Source organism: Bubalus kerabau, chromosome 1 (assembly GCF_029407905.1).
Source record: "Bubalus kerabau isolate K-KA32 ecotype Philippines breed swamp buffalo chromosome 1, PCC_UOA_SB_1v2, whole genome shotgun sequence".
NCBI classification, from domain to species: Eukaryota; Metazoa; Chordata; class Mammalia; order Artiodactyla; family Bovidae; genus Bubalus; species Bubalus kerabau.
The window spans coordinates 141,510,416-141,530,656 of NC_073624.1; the positions used below are offsets into that span (position 1 = coordinate 141,510,416).

A 20,241-nucleotide genomic window follows, 5' to 3' on the forward strand; every position below is an offset into this window, starting at 1 on the left:
TAGCCAAGATTTTGTCCAGAATAATGAAAGGCATCAATCAGCGTAAAGAAGTTCAAGATTTCCAAAAACATCATAAATAAAACTAAATTCTTCACCTATAGCATGGTGAAGCTTCAGAAAACCAAAGACAAAGAAAAAAACGAAAAGTTACCATCACAGAAGCAACACGCTGACAATGATTTTTAATAGCCACTTCAAGACCCTGATAGCTCAGTTGGTAAAGAATCCACCTGCAATGCAGGAGACCCCGGTTCAATTCCTGGGTTGGGAAGATCCCCTGGAGAAGGGAAAGGCTACCCACTCCAGTATTCTGGCCTGGAGAATTCCATGGACTATATAGTCCATGGGGTCACAAAGAGTTGGACACGCCTGAGCCACTGTCACTCACACTTTTCATAAGACACCAGAAGGTAGTGGAATTATAGCTTTAATACTCAAAAAGAAAAATATTAAAGTGCTAAACTTCTACACCATGTAAAAAATGCCTTCTAAGAGTGAAGCTAAACAAAGTCATCTTCAGACAGACACAAAGAATCAAGAGGTATGATACTAACATAATATACTAAAATAAATACTAAGGATTATACTTCAAGCAGCAGGAAAATGATCCCAGATGTAATAAGGTATTATATAACACACAAGGATTTTTAACCTCTGAGCCACCGGGGAAGCCCCATTTATATCATAATTATTTGTTAAACTACACATTTACATTTTATGAACTTTTCTCTATTTTTAATGTAATATTTTAGTGTGAAATTTAAAAAATGTATAGAGTCATCTCTCCTTACAACAAAAAGTATAAGTAAGGTAGTACATGATTTTATATATTCTACCTTGAAAAATGAAAAAATAAATAATCCAAATCATATTTCTAGTCTACTTTACCAACACTACTGTATATGTTTCATCATAGCTACAAGTAATCTGGGAGTGTGGAAAGTGCTTATGCTAAGTTTTACAAATCTTCCTAATCACTTACCTCCCTTCTTCACCCTGCTATCTATTTCTTTTTAACAAATTATAACTACCAGTTATCATCTAGAGAAAAATGTTTAAAATCAATTTAGCCCCACTTTTCCCTTATATCCTCTGCTTTCTACCAATAGACAGGTTGGTTTCCTCAATTACAAATTCAAAAATAAGATAGGTCTTTGACAACTATTAACAGAAGAGTGGTGAAGTCACCCATTTCAAGTCAAAGAAAAGGATTCAGAAAATGTAAAACCTTTCTCTTCTTAACAAGCAAGCCTCACAAACAAATCCCTAGCAAACAGGAGACAGAGAGAAAAATAAACTTTTCACTTTTGGGGAAAAGGGACAAACATATTTGAAAGAATTCACAGAATCACTCATGCCTATGTCATATAAGGCAATAGTCACTTCAGAGGAACACATTAAAATCAGCAATTATTACTGTCACACACATATATTGACATAACATGTATAATAAGTAAAATAAATACCGTACTTACCATTCCCATTAACAGAGAGATTATGAGTCTTGAAGCTATCCTCAGCGCTTTCCAAGCTCAGGGTAGTATGAGCTAGCAAATTGTACTTTGCATCACTAATAGTGAGAAAAAAGACAGGTGTTAAGGATTTTAGTATATTTTCTACTACATAAAATATTTAGATGTTCAACAACAAAATAAACAACCCGATTTAAAAATGGGCAAAGGTCTTGAATAGACATTTCTTCAAAGAAAATATACAAATGGCCAATAAAAATATGAAGAGATACTCAAGAACATTAATCATTAGGAAAACAAAATCGAAACCACTTCACATCCATTAGAACGACCATTATTAAAACAAAACAAAACAGAAAGTAACAAGTTATTGGCAAGGATGTGGACAAATTGGAATCATTCTCCATTGTTGATGGAAATGTAAAATGTTAACCACTATGGAAAACAGTATGATCATTCTTCGAAAAATAAAATAGAATTACCATGTAAAGTCTGATGAGAATTTTTACTAATTAGGCCAGGTGATATGTTTCATAAATCTTCTTTGTCTCTTACTATATATGTAATAAAATAAACCTTACAAAAAATATGTATACATGTAGCAATAATGCAATGCATGCATGCACTTCATTAATAAATAATGGCACACTCCACAGAATGTTGTTCCCGGGTGAAGGCATCTTGGTTTTGGATTTTTCAGTTTTATTGAAAAACAATTGCCATACATTACTGTGTAAGTCTAAGGTTCACAGCACTTGATTTTATTGGTTTGGTTTATCTGGACAGAGAAGCCTGGCAGGCCACAGTCTAAGGGATCTCAAAGAGTTGGACACAACTCAGCAACTGAGCATGCACATGGTGGGTTTCAATATACACCCGTCATAGACAAGAGACACATCTTACTAGCAACGTTTTTCTGTCAGTGTTTACATAAGAAAATGGATGCTTGTCTCCAAAACTTGACCAAAAAAAAAAAAAAATTTAACAAAACAACTCGTAAGTACATTTTTAAGTTACATTCTGAATACAACTGGTATAATTCAGACTTCTATTCAGACTATTGGGAAGGTTGCTAGACCAAAGACACACTATGAGAACCTCATTTGCAGTGTGGGCATTCTCTGCTATTTTCACTTGTCCTGACAAATTTCTATAGTGAGTTTCATTATTAGATCTTATTTTTCCCTACTGTTACATAATAAGTGCCCCTCAAAAGTTGAGTAAGTATTTTTTTAAACAATGGTGAAGAATAAAACAATTGAGAACAACAATTATAATAGAAGAGCAAATATTACTACACACAAAATTGCCTATTAACAATCATATGAGTTGCTTGGTGATGGGGCACAATATTTAAGCACTATCTCAACATAATAATTGGTCATTGATACATGGATTTTATGCAACTACAATTTTTCCCATGCTAAACAATGGTAAACAGACTCCCTATTAGTGTTTTAGTGCAAAATGTGTTATTTTCAGGAAGAGATTATTGACAAGAAGTGGATAAGTGATGCAAGAGAGTGACGCTAGGTGCATCTGACACACAACAAGGCCGTCAGTGTGGCAGGATTACAGTGACAGAGAGGGGGACACAATGGCTACAAGCCGAGTACAGGCAGACACCCTGCACTGCAGGAGGGCATGCCTTGTAGGGCATGATGAGTGACAGAGAGGGGGACACAATGGCTACAAGCCGAGTACAGGCAGACACCCTGCACTGCAGGAGGGCATGCCTTGTAGGGCATGATGAGTGACAGAGAGGGAGACACAATGTCTACAAGCCGAGTACAGGCAGACACCCTACACTGCAGGAGGGCATGCCTTGTAGGGCATGATGAGGCCCCTGGGTTTTATTCTCAGTGAGATAGGAAGCAAGTGGTAGGTTTTGAGTAGAGGCATGTGCTATGATCTGACTTGTATTTTTTAATGATCCCTCTGGGGCTATGTAGACAAAAGACCACAGAGGCCAAGAGAGAAATGGAGATGCCAACCAGAAAGCTACTGCACCTCACCAGTCAAGAGCTGATGCAAGGCCTGGAATAGGGTGGTAGTTGATGGGATGGGGAGAAGTGGTAAGATTTTTGATATATTCTAGAGTTGACCCAATGTGGACACGGGATGCAAAAGAAAGGAAAGAATCAAGGACAACTCCAAAGAGTTTGGCCTGAGCAACTAAAAAAGCGAATTCTTATTAACTGCAAAGAGGCTGACTGAGAAAAGAAGGGATATGGGGAGTAAAAATTTAGTTTTGAACAGATTAGGTTTGAGACTGGGTTGTTGAGTAGGCAGGTGGATAATGAATCTGGAGTTATGAGAGGAAAAAGTATTAAAGAATGAAATTTGGGAGTTACCAATATATAAATGATATTTAATGAAAGTTACATAAAATGTGACAACTGAGTATTTGGACACAAGTACTCCATCATTTCAGATTAAGTTTAAGCACAATAAACAAAGGAGACAGGCAAGGAACAGTCACTGAGGCAGAAGAAAACTCACAAAAGTGGTATCCAAGGAAGCCGAGTTCAAAAAGTGTTTCAAGGAGGGTGATCAACTGTGCTGAATACTGAAAATTCCAGGAAGAGGAACACTGATAAATGACCATGGTATTTGACAACATGAAGATCACTGCTGACCTTGATAAGAGCAGTTTCTACAGGATGGGATAGAAGTTAACATGGTGAAACCTGACTGAACTGGTTCAAGACAATGAATGACAGGAAGTGGAGATAGAGTATGTAAAAACTTTTCTGTAAAGGACAGCTGTTCAATGGGGCAAGAGAAATGCGAGGAACTTCAGCATGTTTATGTTTTTGGAAATGATGCAGTAGAAGAAAAACTGATGATAGAGAAGGGGGAACATGTGCAAGGAGCCAACTTTTGAGAATTTGAGAAGATGATCAAATGCATAGGTGGGCGGTCTCGGAGTAAGGGCAGTTCAAAAGGAAGGAAAGCAGCAAATGAAGATAAAAATGCAGGTAGGCTGAAAGATTCGGTTGACAGAGGATACACAAGTTCTTTTCTGATTACTTCAGCATCATCAATGCTGTATCAAATGAAGTCATCAGCTTTGACTATAGAGACCTCTGTCAGCAAAGTGATGTCTCTGCTTTTTAATACACTGTCTAGGTTTGTCACTGCTTTCCTTCCAAGGAGCAAGTGTCTTTTAAAGTTATGGTTTTTCCAGTAGTCACATATAGATGTGAGAGCTGAACCATAAAGAAGGCTGAGTGCCAAAGAATTAATGTTTTCAAACTGTGTGCTGGAAAAGATTCTTCAGAGTACCATGGACTGCAAGGAGATCAAGCCAGTCAATCCTAAAGAAAATCAGCCCTTCACATTCATTTGAAGGACTGTTGCTGAAGCTCCAATACTTTGACTACCTAATGCAAAGAGCTAGTTCACTAGAAAAGACCCTGTTGCTGGGAAAGATTGAAGACAAAAGAAGAAGGGGTCAGAAAGAATGTGATGGTTAGATAGCATCACCAACTTAATGGATACGAATCTGAGCAAACTCCAGGAGATAGTGGAGCACAGGGGAACCTAGAGTGTATGTCCATGGGGTCACAAAGAGTTCAACATGACTCAGCAACTGAACAATAACAACAAAATCAGCTTTGAATCAGATCAGATCAGCTCAGACACTCAGTCGTGTCCGACTCTTTGCAACCCCATGAATTGCAGCACGCCAGACCTCCCTGTCCATCACCAACTCCCGGAGTTCACTCAGACTCACGTCCATCGAGTCAGTGATGCCATCCAGCCATCTCATCCTCTGTCGTCTCCTTCTCCTCCTGCCCCCAATCCCTCCCAGCATCAGAGTCTTTTCCAATGAGTCAACTCTTCACATGAGGTTGCCAAAGTACTGGAGTTTCAGCTTTAGCATCATTCCTTCCAAAGAAATCCCAGGGCAGATCTCCTTCAGAATGGACTGGTTGGATCTCCTTGCAGTCCAAGGGACTCTCAAGAGTCTTCTCCAACACCACAGTTCAAAAGCATCAATAAGGAGTGGAAAAAGAGGTTCTATAAGAGAGAGTAATGTAATGTGAAATACTAATCCTGACAAGAGGTAAAGTGAAAGGCTGTGGACACTTCGGACGATTGCTAATATTGGAACTCACTTAAGATCAGTGATCCCTCTAAAGTGAGACCAGACAGTATTATTATTGTTATTTCCTCATCTATTCCTCATGAGTGCAGGTGCAGAGGAGCTAAAGGCAGGATTTAACCAAACCAGTCAATCCTAAAGGAAATCAGTCCTGAATATTCATTGGAAGGACTGATGCTGAAGCTAAAATGCCAATACTTCAGCCATCTGATGCAAAGAACTGACTCATTGGAAAAGACCCTGATACCGGGAAAGATTGAAGGCAGGAGGAGAAGGGGATGACACAGGACGAGATGGTTGGATGGCATTACCAACTCGATGGACTTGACTTTGAGTAAGCTCCGGGAGTTGGTGATGGATAGGGAAGCCTAGCGTGAAGCGGTCCATGGGATCACAAAGCGTAGGACGTGACTGAGTGACTGAACTGAACTAAAGTTTCTCCAAGGTAAGTATAACAAAAGGAGAGAAATAATAGAAAATAATAAAATGGTAAATCAAGGAATTTAAGCTAATTGGAGTCAGAATATTGAACAGAGAAAGCTGGAAATGTGAGAGGTGGTAGATATCGTTGGATATTACTACACATACCATGTGCAATTATTAGTCATGACAAGATCTAGGGTACAACTGTGGGATGGATGGCTAAAACTGGCACAAGATCACCAGAGGCAAGGAAGTCATGAAACTTAGAGGTCAAGGTATTAGATGAACAGTCTGCATGTATTTTAAATTCATCAAGAAATATTATCTGAAATGGTAAGAGGCAGAGACTGGGAGAGAAAGAATGAAGATAATTCAGTGTTTTACTTTTAGGAGTGATGTAATTTATTCTTACTGACCACTAAAAGTATTAAAGTATTCTTCACTTCAAGAACAGCATCATTTCCATACACAATGGAATATGAAATACTGCTTTTAGTGTACACAGGAAGTAGCTATGTTACAGGCTGTGCATTTGTACCAAGTGCATTGCAGAGGTGGCAACCTGTGTGGCAGAATAGGCTAAAATTGTGTGATGACCCAAATATCTGTTGATTTTTTTTCTCAGGCCTTATAAAATAATTGTGGCTACGACATCTTTTCCTCAACTATTTGAGATAAACATGTAATACATTTGCCTCTGTTTCCAATGAATTACACATCTTAAAATAACAATACAAAAAAAGTTATTGATAACCTCCCCTAAGAATAAAGTATGATAGAACCAATTGATAGATAATGTGGTCTTTAAAATGATCATATAAAGACTCTGTAATAACTCAAGGAAAAAATGTGTGTGTGTACATATATACATACACATATATATGAATGTATAGCATAATTATGAATATATATATACCTCACAAAGCTAGTTACTTTAAAACCTGGAGGAAAAATATCAGTTCAAAATTATAAAAACTATGCACAAGCTGGAATCAAGATTGCTGGGAGAAATATCAATAATCTCAGATAAGCAGATGATACCACCCTCATAGCAAAGTGAAGAAGAACTAAAGAGCCTCTTGATGAAAGTGAAAGAGGAGAGTGAAAAAGTTGCCTTAAAACACAATATTCAGAAAACTAAGATCATGGCATCTGGTCCCATCACTTCATGGCAAATAGATGGGAAAACAATGAGAGACTTTATTTTGGGGGGCTACAAAATCACTACAGATGGTGACTGCAGCCATGAAATTAAAAGACACTTGCTCCTTGGAAGAAAAGCTATGACCAACCTAGACAGCATATTAAAAAGCAGAGAAATTACTTTGCCAAAAAAAAGGTCCATCTAGTCAAAGCTATGGTTTTTCCAGAAGTCATGTATGGATGTGAGAGTTGGACTATAAAGAAAGGTGAGTGCCGAAGAATTAATGCTTTTGAACAGTGGTGCTGGAGAAGACTCTTGAGAGTCCCTTGGACTGCAAGGAGATCCAACCAGTCAATACTAAAGGAAATCAGTCCTGAATGTTCATTGGAAGGATTGATGCTGAAGCTGAAACTCCAATACTTTGGCCACCTGATGTGAAAAACTGACTCATTGGAAAAGACCCTAATATTGGGAAAGAATGAAGGCAGGAGGAAAATGGAACAACAGAGGATGAGATGGTTGGAGAGCATCACCAACTCGATGGACATGAGCTTGAGCAAGTTCTGGGAGCTGGTGATGGACAGGGAGGCCTGGCGTGCTGCGGTCCATGATGTTGCAGAGTCGGACACGACTGAGCGAGTGAACTGAACTGATTTGATCTATAAAGTAAAAGTGAAAGTCACTCAGGCATGTCCAACTCTTTGTGACCCCATGGACTATACAGTCTATGGAATTCTCCAGGTCAGAATACTGGGGTAGGTAGCCTTTCCCTTCTCCAGGGGATCTTCCCAACCAAGGGATCACACCCAGATCTCCTGCATTGCAGGCAGATTCTTTACCAGCTGAGCCACAAGGGAAACCCAAGAACACTGGAGTGGGTAGCCTATCTCTTCTCCAGCAGATCTTCCTGACCCAGGAATCGAACTGGGGTCTCCTGCATTGCAGACAGATTCTTTACCAACTGAGCAGTTAGGGAAGCCCAATTGATCTATAATAAACTGAATACACTTTTTCTCTTTCTAGGTTCTATTTCTAAAGTTTATATTACTTTTATAATGAAGTAACTGGGTTTCCCCAATGGCTCAGCAGGTAAAGAATCCACCTGCAATGCAGGAGACACAGGAGATGCAGGTTTGATCCCTGAGTCAGGAAGATTCCCTGGAGGAGGAAATGGCAAACTGCTCCAGTATTCTTGCCTGAAAAATCCCATGGACAGGAGTTTGGCAGGCTACAGTCCGAGTCGGACACGACTGAGCGACTAAGTGCATACACAATGAAATAAACAATGTTGTAGGATTTGTGAAGTAGCAGGATGAAAACCCTCCCCTAAAAATCAAAACATGCAAAGCATTATAATACTACATCTACCTATGTGCAGTTTAACTGACTCGCCTGTGGTTAGCAAGTAACTAACAGAATCCCATTATACTATACTTACTACCACTACCCTTTATACTTCTTTAATAGTTTAATTAAGGTAATTGTCTATTAAAACAGATACATACTATCTTTTACTATTGCAAGAATTTTGAGTGCAGGAAACATGGCTTACTAAGCTTTAAATCCAAAGTACCACATGATACAAATGCTGAATAATCATTTCTAAAATAATTAAATGAATAAATAAATAAAATTATACCCCATAGCTGAGTAATTCCTTAGTTAATCTTGAACACTACATCATCTTTCACACTACCAAACCATCAACATCACTGTTCCTCAAAACATAAATAATCCAGTTATTCTGCACAAAGATATTTGCTTAATTAATTTAAAATGTAGTATAATGGCCTATTTTTTTAGTTAATATTTAGTTAATTTTCAGTTAATACTTTTCTGTCAAGTAAATAATCACTCTCAATTATACTAGTTTCCACAAGATAATTGTTTAAAATGATGTATATTTATACAATGAAGAATAATGTACTAATTGGTTCTCAAGGTACATAAAATAGTTAATTCAGCTATTAGAAACACTGGGAAAAATCTAGTTACAGGAATTTCAGTAAGCTAAATTCCACAAATAAAACGAATAAATGAATCACACCAGGGAGCATGCTAAGAATTACCAAAAATGTTCACTGTCTTCTTTCAGATCAAACAATACTTTATGATGATATTTCAAGTTACTTCATTTTTAAACCATGACTAATTACAATGCCAATGCTTCCAAAATCAACAATGATCTCACTTTTAAAGCATTCTTGTCAGGATAACATTTTCTTACTAAAACATTACACTCATTCTTTTAAGCCAACCCTAATATTGAGTTCCCAAAAGTTTAATCAGCTACATTTTTTTAACAAATAGGCCAATTGTTGTAACATTTGATGCAGCAAGGGTTCCAAAAACATTATGAAAAAATAAATGACTACTTTAAATGGAAGTCTGAAAAAAAAATGTACTCTTTGTAAGGAAGAACAGCTATATTTGGTCACATGACATATTACTAGAGAAGATATATTTTGCCCATTTTGGTTAAAAATTAAAAGCTATGTTAGGAATCTTCTCATTCAACTAAATCACTATTAAAGAAATAAAAACTGATCCTTTTAGGAATTTTGATCACTACTGCTATTCTGAAACTCCTACCAGGGTGCTGAAGTGGTCAGTTAAGGAAGGATCAGGTAAGACTGGTCCTGGACTATGAGTTTAACTTGGCACACTCAGCATTCACACCAAAAGCTCAAAAGAAATGCTGGTATTAAAAGAATATAAATTGGTAAAATGCTATAAAAGGTTTTACCCTATCTTTTGATCAGCTTCAATGATATAAATAAGCAAATTCCATATAAGTTTCATGGGAAATGTTGATAAGGAAAACTGATATTCTGATTTAGGTATAAACCAAATAGAATTATCCTTGGGTCAGGAAGATTCCCTGGAGAAGGAAATGGTAACCCACTCCACTGTTCTTGCCTGCAAAATCCCATGGACAGAGAAGCCTGGTGGCCTACAGTCCACAGGGTCACAAAAGAGTTGGACACGACTTAGCGACTAAACAACAACAAAATAGAATGACGAACCTGAATAGAATAATGAACACTTCAAGACAAATATGTCAGTCCCTGTTACAAAGAATCAACAATGTTATTCTCAAAAACACTTCTAGCCATTGAAGAAGAGTATAGGTTAAATATAAGTTATAATATCACTTAGATTCAATTCATTTCAGTCGCTCAGTCATGTCCAACTCTTTGCAACCCCATGAACTGCAGCACACCAGGCCTCCCTGTCCATCACCAACTCCCAGAGTCCACCCAAACCCATGTCCATCGAGTTGGTGATGCCATCCAACCATCTCATCCTCTGTCATCCCCTTCTCCTCCTGCCCTCAATTTTTCCCAGCATCAGATCTTTTCAAATGAGTCAGCTCTTCTCATCAGGTGGCCAAAGTATTGGAGTTTCAGCTTCAACATCACACCCTTCAATGAACACCCAGGACTGATCTCCTTTAGGATGGACTGGTTGGATCTCCTTGCAGTCCAAGGGACTCTCAAGAGTCTTCTCCAACACCACAGTTCAAAAGTATAAATTTTTCAGCGCTCAGCCTTCTTTATAGTCCAACTCTCACATCCATACATGACCACTGGAAAAACCATAGCCTTGACTAGATAGACCTTTGCTGGCAAATCACTTAGATTTATATATAATTATTATTATATATAAAATATTAAATTTATATTTAATCACTTAGATTATCTTCTGTGAAATTATAATCATTGGATTTAAATTTTAAAATATCTGCCTACATTTTTAAATATAGTTGTATTTATTTATTGGCTGTGCTAGGTCTTTGTTGGTGTGTGGGCTTTTCTCTAGTTGTGGTGAGTGGGGACCACTCTTCATTGTGGTTGGTGGGCTTCTCATTGCCTGCGGTGGCTTCTCTTGTTGGGGAGCACAGGCTCTGGGGCACACGAGCATCAGTACTTGTAGCAAATGGGTTCGTGCGTGGTCTTAGTTGTTTTGCAGCATGTGGGATCCTCCCAAACTAGGGATCAAACCCATATCTTCTGCATTGGCAGGTGGATTCTTTACCACTAAGCCACCAGGGAAGACCCTGCCTACATTTTATAATCCTAGGAAGGTTTCTTCATGCAGTGCTTCAGCATGAATTTTTAAATAAAATTTTTCAGAAAAAGCATTGATAGCAGAACAGTAAAAATAGTAACAATAATGGTAAGAGCTACATTCATTAAATGCTCACAACATACCAAGTTCATGAATTATCTTTCTGAATCTCATAATGATCCTATGGAGTTAATATTATTCCATTATTATTATTCCCTTTTTACAGAGGGAAAAAGAAAAACCCAGAGAGTACATTAACATGTCCTGGGTCACACAAATAATAAATGACAGGATAAAAAATCAAGTACTGAAACCATGACATTTTGAACTGTGTGAAAAGCCCAAGTATTGTTTTTACATGCTTGAAAGGTACAGGAAACCCTAAAATGTCTCTAAGGAGGCTTCTATACTTGATCTTAGCCAAAAGGCCAAGAAGTGATCTAGGGAGCCTTCTTAAAATAAATGATTATGTCTAAGCATCCTTACCCTTCGTGTTAGAAACTGAGGCCCAGGAAATGCTTGTTCAGGACACTACTAGTGCTGCCATTTTCTACATAAAGAATTTTGCCGCTTAAAAACATTTTAAAACTACTGAATTTGGTGATTATCTCTAAGGTCTCTTTCAATTCTAAAATCTATGTTTCCAACTAGAAATATAATTGCTCATTTATTCATCAAAAAGTATAGTTTCATTACCTTACAGTTGAATTAAAACATTTTCTAGCAAATATTTGATATAATCTTAATCTAGAAAAGTTTTAAGTTGGCCTTAAAATTCTAAAGAGGGAAAATTAAAGGGTCTCCCTTCCTCCTTTTTAATGACATTTATATTATAAAGACATATCTTCTATGACTGTTCTTCAATAGATGGCACCCATTCAAGAATCATGAGATCAATTTACTGATTCATAAACAGCATTTAAAAAAAACTGAAGATACCTAGAATAAAAGAAGTCTAATGGCTATACTATAAATAGCAAGAGCTAAGTATTGTTTCATGAAATCTGACTGCTGATGGTACTGTGTATTCAGTAATGATATAAAATGCATTTTTTACTCGTGGTCTCAATCAAAATAAACTGAAAGCCACATTGCTAAAGTCCCAAGGCATTTTTCACATGTAATATAACTGATATGAAAAGCTAATTAGCTATATTCTGATGACTGAGATTTCCAGGATGTACACCTAAAATATTTTGCTTTATAATTATAGTAAAATTATTGACATGCTGAAGAGCCAACATGCAAAGAAATTCTAGGAATGCTGCCTGTACAACAGTTTTCCTAAGGAAGAAAGATAAAACCACTTGTAAAGCAACAAACACAATGTTTAAAGAAAGTATCTGAAAGAAACCAGGGCTCCTTGGAGAGGTGGTGATTCTAAGTGTGAGCTGAAAAATAAAACATGAACACGGAACATGTTCCCTGGTCACAAAGCAAAGAAGCTAATTAGCATTGTGTGTGCCTGCTAAGTCACTTCAGTCATGTCCAACTCTGCGACCCTATGGACTGCAGACTGCCAGGCTCCTCTGATTAGGCTGTGGCAAAAAGATGCTGAGTCAGCTTAAACGGTTCCCATTGATCAAAGATGGGGCAATTTGCCTTCGAAGAGAATAACAACTGCATTAGATTGAAACACAAATACATAAAACTTCAGGAGTTCAAATAAAACAAAACACTAATCACCTCCATGCAAGGATATCAAATTATTATTCTAAAACTGGGTAAATAAGGCGTCCCTCGTGGCTCAGACAGTAAAATTGGGTAAATAAAAGAATCAAGTGTATTTTTCCTCCTTTTCCTTCATCAATTTTTTGCATTTATACAGAGTTCATGAAGGAAAGTTATTGGGAGAATTCCAGATTTAAAAATAAATCCACGATATTGTAAAGCAGTTATCCTTCAATTAAAAATAAATAAAAATTTTAAAAATGACTGCATATAGAAAAATAAATAAATAAATGTAGGACAAATTTAGAAAGCTACTAAATTATAATCCTGAATGTAATAATGATCAGTCACAGCTGCTAAAACTATTAGATGTAACATTGATAGGGACCTTGACAATGGATGTATCAGGCTAACAACACCTGAACCCACTGATCAGTTTTAACACAGCTGAAAGTGAAACAAGACCTACAAATGGAATACAGTAGAAAGTACATATAATCAATATGAAATATTATAGCCCTAAAAGAGAATCTGAAACTAATCAGTCCTCTAGATCTAACTGCAAGCTATAGGAGCACAAGGGATAGAAAAAGATGTTTTAAAAAGACCACAAAGATGTAATCAGATAAATTGAAAATTTAGGAAATCTACAAGATCTAGCTTCTTCAATACATGATGGCAAAGGAACAGAAACTTGTTAAAGAGTAAAAGAAACTTAAAAGATTCACGTAAATGCAATGTTACAGACCTTGTTTGGACCTTGACTTGCACAAATCAGAAGAGAACTTCAGAATTGGGGCAATTTGAACAAAGAATGGTTATAAGATCATATTTAGGACTAATTTTTTATTTTGTTAGGTGTGATAATGGTTATGTGATTTTGCTATAGTAAGATATTTTTAAAAAATCTGTAAGACTGAAAGCATGACATAATTCAGAAATTCAATTAGTAGACTGATACGGAGCAAACAGTTTGATTTATAGCTAGTCCCTTTTCAAGAAAAAAATGTCATCTTTCTGGTAGATTTTGGAATTTCAAATCACTAAAAACACACTGTCACCCAACTTTCTACTTTCAAAGGAACATACCACCTCAGCTGGGTAAATGTCAGACAACCAAGTTTTGTTACTGCTTCAGGATGTCTTTTCCCATTTAAAATGTAAACATATTCACCACATACAATACTCTAAAATGTCACAAATACATAATTATACTATGTCTCTATAAATATTGTATTAGAAAACTTACCAAATTGCAGACCTGAAGGACAAGCACGTGATTTCATGATCTTCTTGAAGCACTGAACTGATTTTCTTCCCTGCAGCTTTGCTTATAGATGTTTTCAGTTTCTTAGCTAATTTTTTTGGTGTATTAGTTATAGAAGATTCTTCTGTACAGCAACTATATACTTCCACCTTTATCTGAAAGTCTGGCCCTGCTTCATTACTAAAAACAAGGACAATCATAATGTTAGAAATTTAACTTAGGAGAAAATAAAATTACAACACCCTCTGATGTTTTCGTAACTTTTCAAAGCAGCATTTGGAACAGGTTTATGTTAATATATATTAATAAGATAGAATCTCCCTGAGCTCATTTAGTATCTAAATGACTTGAGAGGGTCACTGCAACTTCTAAAGCTACCAGCTTCTAAAGTAGGGCGATTTTAACTCAATGTAAACAATATATTCAGGCAAATTCCTTAAAGAAAAAGAATAAAATGCCCTGGTCGTTTTGTTGCCAATGCTATTGTTCCTTTTCGTTCCCTTAATATGATTATTTTAAGGCATTTACATTATATGTGTGATTTCCTGAAATGACCATTCCTCAAAAGGAAAAGATGTGAAAACAAAAAGGAAAGACAATTAAACAAAAGGCTTCTTCTGCTGAAACCTTGTTTTCGTTATCTTTTTCATAAAGTGCTTACAGTCCACTCAACAATGTGCCCCTCCTTCCTGCTCCACCTTTGTACCTAATAACTCTAACATTTCACTACTTGGTTATACAGGAGAAAACAAACGAATATAAAGAGATATACTTCACAAAACATTAGATGTATCTGTAAAAATGCACAATGCTACAACAAATAACCTTTGTGCATTAGCACCCAGCATAAATATAAATAGTACCAATCCTAAAAAAGAGAGAGAGAGAGGCTTCAAGGCATGAACTCCTTGAGGTGGAGTGAAGTCTTGATAATATTTGTATTCTTAACCTAGCATAAAATATATTCAGTATGTGTTAAAAAAATATGCATAAAATATTCAATGTCAAGACTGGCTTTGTTCTTTCTCAGACACGATGAACTATCTTTACAATAAAAGACTGTGGTGATATTACTACTAATAAAATATACTTAAAATTGCAAAAGAGGTCCATCAGCAGATTTTGCCTGTAAAGGAAGATCCATCAGTCTCAGAGATTTTAAATACACAGGATAGACTTTTTAAGATTTGAATAGCCAATCTATAGTTTGAATAAATCCAAGGAATAACTGAATTTGAAATAATTTTACAGTTTATTATTTGGTAACTTTTAAACATACAGTATTCCTGGTAATGACTAACAAATGTCAATATTTAGAGAAAAACCAGGGATTCATAAATACTGAATACTTATTAAAACAATCATAACAAAAAGCACATTTTAAAACATTTAGAACATTTGTGAGCAGTTATTTTTAGAACAATTTGAAATATTTACAGAATTATTAAAAAATTATAAATCATGAGTTGTCTTCCCAAGGAACTTGCACTATTCTGTGAAAAAAATTATGATTTTTTTTCCTTTGTAGTGAAAATAAACAAAAGCAAATTGTTGTGAAGAAAAGAGTCCATTAACAGGACAATTTTGCCATGAAAAAATGCACTATAATAGTTGATAATGGAAATAAACATATTTAGATAAATAACAAAAATTAATTTTTTAGTCTCCATTATGTAAACATGTGGTAATATTTGGGGGATCCTAAGTAAAGTCCTTTGGTTCAACAGAGCTTATAAGATGGTCTACACTACTAATTACACACAAAAAAAGTACTTTATTTTTCTGTGTTGTACAATTACTTAGGGAACAGTGAACCAAAGCCCCAAAACATGGTTGTAATAGTTCTTTTTTTAATGCTACATGAGTGGCAAAACTAGTACTTTCAATCTCAACTGTATATAGTTCCATAACTAAAGATTGGAAAAATCATATATATTGATTTCATTTTAATTGATAAGTAGTTAGTAGTATTTCAATATGAAGATACTGTCTTTGAAACCCTGTAAGAAATATAAATCGCATAATGATTTAGGCCAATAGAAAAAAAATGCCAGGAAAAACTTATATTAGTTAAAAATGATTTCTATGGCTACCAGAAGAGTTCTTTCTGGTTCTATATTATGACCACAATAAAATAAGCTTGTAAAAGAGCAGGGCAATAAAAATGGCCCTGAGGATCACCCAATTTTTTATTGTTTTGGAGTACATGAAAGAAGTGCACCATAAGAAAAAGAACATCTTGAAATTTTACTAAAGTGCTTTTCCTACAGTACATATTTCAGAACTATCTAATAAAGTTGTTACACTATTTTAGTATTTCTGTAAGTAAACCTCCTATATGAGATGTAAGAATCTGTTTTATGCTCAAACTCATTCTATATAAAATCATGTTATAATGATATGCCACTGTATTCATAGTTTTACTACTAATATTATATGATTTCCACTTTATTTTACATTGGAAAAATTTCAAATCCAGAAATGGCTTATAAATAATGCAACGTTCAAAATCAATTTGAACAGTTAAAGATTTTAATGCTTCAAAAATAAGTCAATAACTTTGCCTTCCTCTGAAAAAGGTAGAATTTCAGGTTCTTTTCCTTCAAATAAGATTAAAAAAATACTTACAATATGGTCACATTTTCAAAACATATATCTGTGATTGTTTTATCCACAATCACCATCTCAGTATCAAAAACTTCAGCTCCCAGTTTGAATAAACAAAAAATGGCATAGTGCTGTGATCCTAGAGAAGAAAAACAACATTAAAACAGTGACTCATGTGATGAATCATGCCTATATTATGTTAAAATCTACTTGAAAAAAATAGCCTAAATATCTGTTAATAGATTATTTTCATACATTGTACACTGTGATCCTTTAACTTTTTATTGAGACTGTTTTGTCAGTATATATTAATTGCTTGCCCAACTAAAATACAACTAAACTACGGAGTATCAAAAAATAAAGTTAAAAATATAGGCCTCTCAGCAGTCTAAAGTAACCACCAAACTCATAAATTTTATTCCTAGGAAACTCCTTAAGCTTTAATTAATTGAAAATTTAGCACTACATATATATTATTACCCCTGTCATTTTGGCTTCCAAATTTACTTAATAAAAATAAATTTTCTATTTTAAGAGGTTAGGAGCAGACACATTAACAACAAAACATTTTCCACCAAATAGAGAGGGGGGAAACTACAAAAACAATAAAAAGTAGAGATGTGAACACAAAAACCATAGCTGCTGGACTTTCTAATTTAATATATATATTTTTAAAGTATTAGGTGATTAAAAGACTAAATCCTCATTACTGAGAAAATGGAGCTCTTCAGATAAACTTAATTCTCTATAGTAATCAGAAAGATACACTTAATTCCCACATGTATTCCTTTATAAATTAAATTATATGTCTTAAATGAATAACAAATATACTAACCTGATTTTGTATTTTTTGTATAAAACTAATTATGCTCAATATGATTCAGGCTTAAAGTATGAGGAACAAAGCTATCATAATAGACAAGAAAGATAAAGGATTGTCATAACTTTTCTGCATTGCCTCTAACAGCTACAAATCATTTGAGGTTAATTTCCATGACCCAAGCCATGCATGAATTTGTTAAGACTATATAAAGCGATAAAACGTTGAAGGGGAAGAAAAATTAGATCAAGCTAAAAATCTTTTTCTCTTATATCCCATTAAATAATCTGAAGGAAGAGAACAAGGCAAAAAAAATCTCCAATATTTCTGGTCAAATAATGTGGCCTTTACTACTCCACTCAAACATCTCCTTTCGTTTCACAATTTCCTTCTCTATTACCTGTTGGCATCCTTGCACAGGTTCCTATCAATAAGATTGTGCTTATTCTGTCAAATGACATTTATTTCAGTGTGGAAGCAGCTTTTTTTCCCCAATTATCTCAAATTACAATCAAAATCATACATACGTTCTTTATTGCTGAAGTGATCAGAGTCTTTCCACATTAGTGGTATACGAATATCTATAATGGAGGAGAAAAAGAAATGACAAGGAATAATTTTGGTAAATTTCATTTCTTAGCATAAAGTAAACCTCTGTATTCCATAATGGATTCTGACCATTAAAGCCAGTATTTATTTATTATTAAATATACTAACATAGTAATATTTTCTCTTAAACATAGCTTAGACTAGGAATATAAAATCTTACACTTATATAAACCTTACCAAGTATTACTCAAGAAATTAATTTATTAAGTAGCACCTATAATAAGCTTTTGTTATAAAATTTTTGTGATTTATGCTTTTGAAATAGGCAAAATTTGGGTAACCTAGTGTTGAATTTATATTTTGGGTAAGCAGTAGCAGCAAATGTAGTTAAATAAATTTCAAAATCATAGAACAGAAGAGGTAGAAATGACTTTAGAACAAACTTTTATCCACTATGTAAACTTTAAAGATGAAAAAAATTAAGTGACTTATATAAGATTACCGGTTTCTGGAAGAGACCCAACTCTTGACAAACAAATCCAAGATCTTTCCATTAGGAAGATTTAACTTGTCTACAAAAGAATTTGCAGATCTTTGTATATTCATGCTACAAACTGGAGCATTTTCCTTAAGAAATAAAACTAAAAAGAGGAATGCATTACTTCTTTCAGGCCAAGAAAGGGCCTATATTCTAAAAGTGATCTAAACATACTTCTCTCATTCACATATTCTTCAAATTCTAAGTTTAATAAATAATAAATTTATTCCAGAAATTAATCTAGAGCTTTCAAACAGTCAACATTTGTTCTTCCTAGCTTCCTCCATTCTTCCTTTTACTTTTAATACTAGGTTAACCTTATGGAGTAACAACTTTCCTTTGACATTCTTATGCTATCTGCATATTTTCAAAGTTTAAGAATTAAGATTTTACCAAATAGATTAAGATGAGTAATTATAGCATAACACAGCACAGTAGAGATCTCAATGGTAAAGTGAAGTTAGTTTTAATTTTGTACTCAGAGTACAAATTTCCAAATTTTGTGGAAATTTTCTGTTTAAAACATTTCCCTATTACACTTTGGAAGTTTATGTGCCAATTTTTTCATACCTATTAATTAAGCCACTTTCAAATAATTATAATTCTTTATGAACATAAGCTATTTGGCTATCTTTAGGCTGTGCTTCACTTTTAGATTCCATGATCTTTTGTCTACAATTTTGTTTAGAATTCTTTCTAAGGTTCTTAGTTCCTATTTTCAATTTCCTTTCTAGAAAAGCTTTATATTACTCTATTCTTATGCTTCCTAACCAGGTAGACATGTATAAATGCTCTTCCCACTGCTGCTTTAGCACTAATTTTTATCAGAAAGTGAGAAAAATAAAACATTATTCTATTGAGTTCTTCTTGTGTCAAACCAAACACTTTATATATATATCTCATCCAACAATAATTTTGAAAATATATCTACCAATTTATGATTGTGTTTTCACTGTCATTTATCTCAAACTATTTTTTTAATTTCCTCTTTGATTTCATCATCAACCCATTAGTCTTTTAGTATCATGTTGTCTAGTCTCCATCTAATTGCTTTTTCTTGTTTCTTTGTGTGGTTTACTTCCAGTTTCATGCCATTGTGTATAGAAAAGATGCTTGAAAAAATTTCCATCCTCTTAAATTTGTTGAGGCTTGCTTTGTATCCAAGTATGTGGGTCTATCCTAGAGAATGCTGCATGTGCACTTGGAAAGAATATATATTCTGGATTTTTTGAATATAATATCCTCAAAATATCAATTAAGTTTAACTGTGAAAACACAACCATACAAAGTCTATAGGATGCAGCAATACAGATCTTCCTCAAAAAAACAAAGATCTCAAATGAACAGCCTCATCTACCAACTGAAAGTATTAGAAAAAGAAGAGCAAACAAAACCTAATGTCAGCCAAAGGAAGCAAACAATAAATATCAAAGAGGAAATATATTAAATAGATATTTTAAAACTGTAGGGAAAAAAAATCAATAAAACCAAGAGCTGTTTTTTTGAAAGGGTAAACAAAATCAACAAATCTCTGGTCAGGCTCACTAAGAAAGAGGACCCAAATTAAA

The 20,241-nt window shown here is 34.7% G+C and overlaps 1 protein-coding gene across 2 annotated transcripts in view; it reads right to left on the bottom strand.

Moving 5' to 3' along the window:
- Positions 1-20,241, bottom strand: part of RTKN2 (rhotekin 2) — a 107,728-nt gene that overhangs the window by 43,558 nt on the left and 43,929 nt on the right. For both annotated transcript variants that reach the window (XM_055590312.1, XM_055590321.1), the window contains 4 exons: positions 18,114-18,167; positions 16,788-16,905; positions 14,142-14,339; positions 1,476-1,570 (listed from right to left, as the gene is read on the bottom strand). In XM_055590312.1, coding sequence (XP_055446287.1) covers positions 1,476-1,570; positions 14,142-14,339; positions 16,788-16,905; positions 18,114-18,167 — 465 coding nt within the window. The remainder of the gene's footprint in view (positions 1-1,475; positions 1,571-14,141; positions 14,340-16,787; positions 16,906-18,113; positions 18,168-20,241) is intronic.